Source organism: Montipora capricornis, chromosome 8 (assembly GCF_036669925.1).
Source record: "Montipora capricornis isolate CH-2021 chromosome 8, ASM3666992v2, whole genome shotgun sequence".
Taxonomy (NCBI): domain Eukaryota; kingdom Metazoa; phylum Cnidaria; class Anthozoa; order Scleractinia; family Acroporidae; genus Montipora; species Montipora capricornis.
Genome location: NC_090890.1, coordinates 22,393,727 through 22,402,640, shown reverse-complemented (window position 1 = coordinate 22,402,640; position 8,914 = coordinate 22,393,727). Strand labels below are relative to the sequence as shown.

The 8,914-nt window shown below is 36.8% G+C and overlaps 1 protein-coding gene across 1 annotated transcript; it reads left to right on the top strand.

Annotated features, from left to right (window-relative positions):
- Positions 1 to 7,869, top strand: LOC138013570 (calumenin-B-like). The gene is made up of 6 exons (XM_068860678.1): positions 1 to 342; positions 3,465 to 3,712; positions 4,301 to 4,516; positions 5,452 to 5,570; positions 6,323 to 6,412; positions 6,694 to 7,869. Exons 1-6 carry the CDS (start codon positions 107 to 109, stop codon positions 6,796 to 6,798), a joined length of 1,014 nt encoding a protein of 337 aa, XP_068716779.1. The 5' UTR covers positions 1 to 106; the 3' UTR covers positions 6,799 to 7,869.
- The last annotated feature ends 1,045 nt before the right edge of the window (positions 7,870 to 8,914 follow it).

Genomic DNA, 8,914 nt, shown 5'->3' with positions numbered 1-8,914 from the left:
TAATGTACCCTGTTTGCCACTTGCCCGGGAAACTTGTGTTGTGGGAAAATAGTCTGGTGTGTCAGTGTTCGTAATCTTCGAGCAGCCAAATATATTTTCGTTTACCATGGTTCGATTTTTCTCCGCGTTATGTGTATGTGTGTGTCTATTGCTTGTCGATGCGCGTCCACCCGATGCAAAAGAGGAGAAGAAAAGCCGTGTTTATGATCAAGATCTTTCGGAAGAAGAACATTTCAAGGAAGACGAAGAGCACAACACCGAATACGACCACGAAGCTTTCCTCGGAAAGGACAAGAAGAAATTTGACGAGCTGACTCCTGAAGAATCTAAAGAAAGACTAGGGTATGTAGAATGTCAAAAGTGAGCTTGCCTCTGAAATTACAATAAGCTTAAGTCTTTTTTTTGTGTACTTTGCAATTTCAATGTGTCTTCGTTCTTAAGTATGATTTTTCTCCTTTTAACATGATTGCTACCAGCTAGAAAATGTAATTTCTGAAACTGTCAAAATGCTCCTAGTGCTTGATAATGTTGCAAGTAAAAAAATGTTATTTAATTGTTGATTCGATCATTCATGTCAATACAGCTGGTACTGCATACGTAATTTTGCCACGTCGACATGGTATGCACTATGAAAGGTCGCATTGAGAATTTGACAGTCTTATCTGAAAAGCGACCAAACAGAATTTCAGCTAGCTCTTCACTATTATATACTTATTTCCAACTCTATTAAACACATAGTTCACGGTCTTTGTCAGTTACCTTGGAAAATATCATGGAGACTGAAATATCATTTGAATGACAATGTTTTCACCGGGCCATGACGATCGATTGTCTTCCACCCACTCTCTGATCATTTTCACTCGGTGCCTACTCTGGTTGTTTTCAACACTTTAACTCTCTTAAACATGATTTTAAAGATTTAATCTTCTTGTTTTCACAAGTTTTGTCGTTCAAGTCTGTGACTACAGCAATTGTAAAAGTGCCACGTGTCAAACGTTACCAAGCAGGGTGGGCTGGGGTAAAACAGGGGTGCATGCCATTCCAATGTCTTAGTTTCTTGCCTCCAAATATTTCACAAGTGATAAATCATAAATCCTCTACTTGCTGCTAAGTGTAGGAAAGAAACTGAAACCTTTTTTTTCTAAATAATTCCTTCAAATAATTTTCATTGTGTGCATATGTTTGTTACAAACAAACTCAAGAGTATGACTTTTTTTGACAATATACCTTAGATTGTGCTCAAAGTAATTAGATCTCAGAGGGCCGGATCAAGGTGTGAAAGCAGTGTGTGAAAGTATAAAATACCTGAGTTTGAGGGTCTACATTGTAAAATCCAAATTGTTTCTAACAGGTTTAATAAAGCACTTTTGTCCTGGATATTTGCAGGTACAGATGTACACTCATTTTTTGACAAGTCCTATAAAATGTACTGTTATGTTCTATTGTCAACTAAATAATTTATAAACAATATTCGAAGAAGTGATTTTGGAAAACGTTTAACTATAAAAAACTGCGATAAAACATATCTAAACCGGGGATCCAAACTCATTGTTTATTGAAGTCATCAGCTGGGCAAGTGCATCTTATGATAATTATACTTACCCGAATAAATTTTGGGTTGCCGGGGAAAAAATGTGGAAGTATAGACTGACTCGGGGCTGATGAAATTACTTGTGACTTGAGCATTCGTGTTCTATTTTACAATCTCTTCTGACTTCAGAAATTTCAAATTTTGACTCTGGAGTATTATATTATTAGTACCCTGGGAACTCGATTTATAGTGGTCCATGTTTGCCACCGCAAAATGGACATGAATGTAGCTTACAATGTTATGATTCAGTTACCCAAAGTCTCGACGTTTCTGTCAGGTGTCTTCCTTTTATATGCTACCAAGATTTTGTGTTTTTCCTGTCCGTAAGCAGCAGGTTCTGCTCCACTTGTTTTCTTTTTTGCTGGAGGTGGGAAAGCACCTTGTAACTAACGCCACATAATTATGGGCTGAGACCATGAGTCACCCTTTGCTTTTTGCTAAGGGACTTGCTAACAACTATGTCAGCGGTGAGATACATGAAAATTGAGCTTGCAATCGTTTCATGGAAAATACCGCGTGGTCAAAGATAGCGCCCAAACTTGAGATTTCATTGCTGAGGAAAGCTGCATGTTTATTTGTTATTTTCTGGAAGTTTCGATTAACGAAAAGCGGTCAGAACAAAAATACATTCTATATTATAACATTTGATGGCATTCATGAAAAGACATTCACTAAAACTTCACTCGTCCAATGGATGAACTTTGGAGTTATTATACTGGTCTGGACGGGTTTGTAGTTGTCTGCAACGACCGGATGACTGAGAATGTGGATCTCTGTTTACTAAACATATTTTAAAAAATACTAAAAACTTTGTTTTAAACTTTGTTAAGAAACAACGACATTTCGATGTTAGCTACATATAAACATCATTATCAAATCAAAGTAATTTTAAAAATCTTTATCTTTACGTGAGGAGTTAAGTTAGGTAGACACTTTAAGATGTTTATCTCCTCCTTTTTGGACGTTCTGCTGTTGTGGTCTGGCCTTGCAAAGAGCACTTACAGTAACAAGAGGCTACAGGTAGCCTACACTTTGTTCAAAGGATTTTCAGTGTGTGATTTGATCTTTCTGTGTTTTTTTTATGTTACAATATCTTGGTCAATATCCAGTTTCAATTCTGTAGTGTGTAGTCTTAAAGTCCACATTCCATGGACCAATGATATGTATAAGTGCGATTGCAGAATTATAGTTGTTCACATTTAAAACTGTTGTTAATGCCATTGATTCCAATTAAACCCAGTAAACAGTTGCTTTGCAAGTTTCTACAGTGGTATTTAAAATATTTAACACTTTTTCTTAACAATACCAGAAGAATTATAAAATTCTGTGATTAGCCTGCTAAGATGAGTTACTGAGTCATTCACGTACAATAACCGGATATTATATTGCATGCAACAGAAACACAAAAAAATTGTTTCTGGTCATGCACGCAATTCTTTAACACATATTTCCCTGTTACTATGTCACTTAGTCTTCTGTGGTTTAGTGGTCATTGCGATTACCTCTGAATGAGGAGGACTGAGTTCGAATCCTTTTTCTGAAAAGTGTCTCTACAAGACAAAGAAATCTTACATATGCACTGGCAAATCGCGACCCCCACCCCCTTCCCGCAAGAAAAAGAAAAAAACGAAGAGTCAGAGCGAATCCTATAGTTTGTTACTCTGTTGCGTGACGCTCATCTCTTGACTGGTGTGACTTAAATAACTAAACTGAAAAGTTGTAAGACAGTGATGTTCAAGTTGAGGAGGATAGCAAGCGGTTACTTTGTGGTGTATATCACTGAAATGTGTGTGCATCTTATTATATTTACAATTTAGCATGTATCTACGTAAGTTGGTCAAGTAATGGTTCAAGGTTGTCTTTCTCCTTTCAGAAAAATTGTTGATAGAATTGACAAGGATCACAATGGGAAAGTCACAGAAAAGGAGCTTCAGGACTGGATTCGGTTCACTTCCAAGCGATACATTTATGAAGATGTTGACCGTCAGTGGGATCAACTAAAAAAACTCGAACAATCTCACTTATCACTCGATGAGGTCTACATCCAAAACAAGAAGGCTGAAGCAAATGAACCAATCAGTTGGGAACTTTACAAGAATTTGACATACGGATACATTACAGGTGATTATAAATGTATGACTTTTTTGTACATGTATTTTTGTCAATTTGTACTGTAGGTGAATTCCCTTAGCTACCACATTGAATTTAAGGTGGGCGCAACCCTACTCTCTGTCTTTTCAACTATTGCTTACCCCCTTTTATAGCAGGTAACCGTTTAACCTTTCCCTGAATCATAAAGTCAATATGGCACCCTTTAGTGGTTGCAAATAATTTACGTTTTTTTGAAACCCACTCAATTTCCATTCTTTACATTGTATGTACCCACTAAGGTACATGTAGTACTAAAGAATCCTCTTAGACTTGTAAGGCTAAAAATTAACACACATGTTTGGTGACCAGGCATGCTTTTTTCTTTGATCTCTTAGTTGCCCGGGACTTAATTTTAGCTTCATACTTTGCAATGCACGAAGCTTACTTACTTTGTACCTGAGTCTCATATTGGGAAATTAAACCATCGTCAGGGTTATCAAACAGCAGCAGGGAATGCACATTGTTGCTAAAACTGTGTTCAAATTGATGTAATACTTAAAGAAGATAATATTGTTTTCTTCAAGCATATAAGAAGTTAACAATGTCAAACATTTTCAGAGGATGATGAATTTGAATATAAGGATATGCTCACTCGAGACAAACTTCGCTGGGAAAAGTCTGACATAAACAAGGACAATAAAATCACAAAGGAAGAGTACACTGCCTTTCTGCATCCTGAGGAGTATGATCATATGAAGGATGTAGTCGTGGATGAGACATTACAAGATATTGACAAAGACGGTGACGGATCTGTGTCTCTTGATGAGTACTTAGGTAAAGTTTGTAGTGTGCCCAAATTGAAGTGTTGATGATTTAGAGATTTGAATCATTCCATTTTGATTGAGTGTCTCACAATTGGAAGTCTTACCCCCTCTCCTCCAGTAAAATTCTGTGAAAAAGATGCTGATTTGTTATCTTCTAGAAGACTGTAAAACAACCCCGAAAAATATAATATCAAAATCCAGGAAATGATACTTGAGAAGACATGAATATTATTTTTCAAACATTCAAGTGCCCATGGTGCTAAATTCATGTAATGCCATCCCCCAACCCATTTTCTCATTTTCCATCTAATTGGGCTACCTTACATGTACAATGTATTTCAAAAAGTTTAATGACTGAATACCCTGCCACTTACAGGAACTGTTGTTTTCAAAAGAATAGCACCCATTGTATCATGATTTTCTCTTCAACAGCAACTTTGTTCTACCCTTATTTCATTACAAAGGAATTTACATTGGATAGAATTAGGCCTCCTTCTGTAAAATAACTAAGAAGTTAACGAACTACATTTAGGAAGCAAGAAGAACGCTGACAGATGCTAACAGAGGTGGAAGGGTATCCAGCAGTTACTCCCTGGCACCCGTACAATGTACATGTATAATCCATATCACATGCAAGTTCTCTTGTTTGGCAATTTTGAAGTATTTGGTACTGACCTCAATTCTTGGAGGCTTTGGGTTAGCAGCATTTAAGTCTTTTTTATGGTAAATCATTTTGCCTCTGTATTTTGTTTCCTCTTACAATAATATTTTGTATCTGAATTATTTTATTAAAATTATTCATTTATATTTGGCATTGTTGTGAAATAGTGGCTTTCCAAATTTATTGTCCTGTGCACTGCAGAAACACATCTAACAAGATGTTGACTAACTACAATATCAAAAATCCTCATTGTCGATATGTAATATGAGCTTGGTCAAATTTAGGTGACTTGTATCCGGACAGTGAAAAAGATAAAGATGCTGAAGAACCTGATTGGGTGAAAACTGAAAGAGAACATTTTCGTGACTTCCGCGACAAAAATAAGGATGGGAAGATGGATAGGGTATGTTTACATATTGTACATGATGGTTTGAATTAATCTTGAGTGTATAGAATCGGTCATTAGAGCAAGTTACCTCACAACAAACAATAGTATAAAGGCCGGGACACACTCGGCGACAAGTCGCAGCGACATGACTCTGCGACAAGTTGCTCCATGTGTACAACTCGCAAAACAAGTCGCTGCGACACAACGACTGTTCGGTGCACTCCCAGTGATGTCGTATGAGGGAGAATGTGATCTAGTTTTCTAAGTCAATATGGCTGACCATAGGACGCTCTCTCTCATTGGTTCATTTATATTTTGTCGCAGTGACTTGTTGCCGGAAGTGTACACACGATGCGACAACGCTGCTTTTGCTAATTTTGTCGCTGCGATAAGTCGCACGAATTCAAACTGGTTTGAATTCGTGCGACTGGTTGCGGCAACAAAATTCTGCCACAGCGACAATGATTTTCATGAAATTAACCGTGTCACACAAGGCGAATTGTTGCGGCGACTTGTCCCCCCACTACGTGACGTGTTGTGTTAAAGAGGAACACTAGAGTTTACCATGAATAATCTCATGAAACATGCCAACATTGAATAATAATAAAAATTTTGTTTGTTATCATTGACCCCAGTTTGAGAATATAACTTAGAATGAGGGGAATGTTGGTGCTCTTATTCATCATTGTACTGGTCTGACCTTGCTACTGTATTTTTTAACTTTTGAAAGAACTCTGGCCATCATTATTATTAATGTTGTTTAACAGGATGAAGTCAGGGACTGGATCATTCCTCCTGATTATGATCATGTTGAAGCTGAAGCCAGGCATCTTGTGCGGGAGGCTGATAGTGATGGGGTAAGAAATCAGTGTTTCAGGACCATGAAGAAGTTTTATGTTGGAAGGAAAAAAAAAATACAGAAAATCTTAATCGCATAAATAGAAAGTACAAGCTTCTTGGGTTCTGTGACTTTTGGAACATTCAACTGGTCCTTAATAATAAATATTATTAATAACTACAGTAACTTTGTGCTTTGAAGCATTTCATATTTCATTTTTCTCCACATGATGTTTCGAACCCTAATGCATTTTGGCTGTAATCCCCATCTAATAGAATATGTGCTTTTTGTTGACTTTAGGACGGAGAGCTGACAAAGGAGGAAATTCTTGAAAAACATGATGCGTTTGTTGGCAGCCAAGCAACTGACTTTGGCGAAGCATTGACAAGGCATGATGAATTTTAAAAAGCTAGAAATTTAACTTATATTTGGAGAAAGTACTTTTTTCGAAAAAGGGGTGCAGGTAAAATGCTCCACATCTTGCCCTACCCCCCGCTCCCTAAATCACCCCATGCTCTCAGAGTGAAGAGTCTCCCATTAGGTTTTGATTTATTGTTTAATATGAAAAGTATATTTTTATATAAAAAAGGATATTAAAGCTCATCTTTCAAATTTTACATTTTCAATGAAAAAAATTAAGTGCTAAAAGAAAAAAGATTGATTGATGTTTATGTAGCAGTGAATGGTACTGAAATTTCCACCTGTGTTAATTTGCAGAAATTCTCTACTGTGTGCTCTAATAAATAATTTTTATTGTATAATATTAATTCCTCCCAGAGCGTTTGAAATGAAGAGGTACTTGAAAATGATTTTGAAAAACGATTTTGGGAATGCTTCATCTTCTCGAGTATGTAATTATACTGGGGCATAAGGGTTGTTTATTACAATTGTTTTCCTGTTTATAGATGTGTTGTTGGTCTCTCCTTGTAACGTTACCTGTCAGCAATGATGTGTGACAACAGGAGAGATGCTTTGTGGTTTATACTGTAGTTTGTGAATATGCATGCTAAGTTTTGTTAGCTCTCTAAGGAGGACATTCATCTATTGATCGAGAGATAAAAGGAATGTTTCAACCAAGGGACCTGTTTCTCGAAAGTCCCGAAACTTTTTGGGTGTCACAATTTCCTCTGCATTTTATGACCCTAGCATTTTAAGTCCTCAAACTTCACAATAATTTTGCTTTTTTTGTGACTTTAAAAACATGTCAAATGAACAGCTTCTCAAAACAAGCGAATAGCAGTTTCGTTAATGGCTACTTGTCAGGCGGGACGTTCGAGAAACAGATCCCAGTTTTCTTGAAGGCTTTCCTCTAGACCGAAACAGTGATTCAGTACCTTCCACTTGTTGTTAAGTTGTTAAGGATGTTTCTCAAAATTTCTTTTTTAAAAAATTAGTATCAATGACCTTTAGATCAGAGTATATAAATTATTTCGAGTTTTCTTACATGGAGATTGAATAAAGTTACGTTGATTTTTTTTTAAGTCATCCCACTTTATGTTGGCCTTAACATGGACAGCAAAATCATACTATTTCCTTTTAGCCTTCATTCGTGCATTCCAACCCTGAAAAACTGGATACCAGGGCACGGTTCCTCGAAAGCCGATTAACGCTAATCTAAGATTAAAAATTAACCAAGCAGTTTATTTCTCTACTCCCAAATGCTGTTCAACGCAGACGTCAATCTTGAAAAACAAAAATAAGCAAAAGAAACTTTCACCAAAAAGTTGAAAACGTGAAACAAAAGTTTACGCTAATCCTGGATTAAGTTAATCGGCTTTCGAGGAACCGGGCCCAGAGGTTTACAAGACCTCTCACTTCATTACGTGGCAAAAAAGTATTGACAAGAGATTTTGGGGAACAAGGGAAAATGAGGAATTTGAACAGGGGAACAAAGACAAAATTTCTTGGGGAACAGGGGAATATAAACCATTTTACCGATCAAAAAGCTGGGAACAAGGGCACAGAAGCAATTTTTTAAAGGGAACTAAAGAGCCTCCAGGGAGGGCCTCACAAGAAAAGCGCGCAGCTCGACCACAGGTAAGCTAAGTTCGATATACGAGTATCTGGGTTGTACTGTACTGTATTGTGCAAGAGTAGAAATATAAGGATTTGTATGGAGAAAACGGTATTTCTCAAAATTGAAAAAAAAAATTACGATTTAAAATTAAAAATAGCTTATTTTGCTTCAGTCTTGTTTGTTTGTCTCTGGGTCGATTAGGCATCGAGACTAAGCCGCCGAACGGAATCAACAACTCTTAAACCGTATCAGAGACAGTCGTAAATTGAAGTTACCTGTATGTGATTTTTATTTCAAGTGGAGAAAATAAATGAATAAGTGAAATAGCTTATTGGCTTATAAATACCGGGTAATACGCGATTTAGGTGCTGCAGTCATTGAACCCAAAAAGAAGACGAAGAATCTTACACTGAACCTAATTGCCATTTCATATAAAGCGCAAGCTCAAATCCTGTTTCTTTTGGCGTTTGCGTTACGTCTTTGGTGGGGGTAATTTTAGCTCGT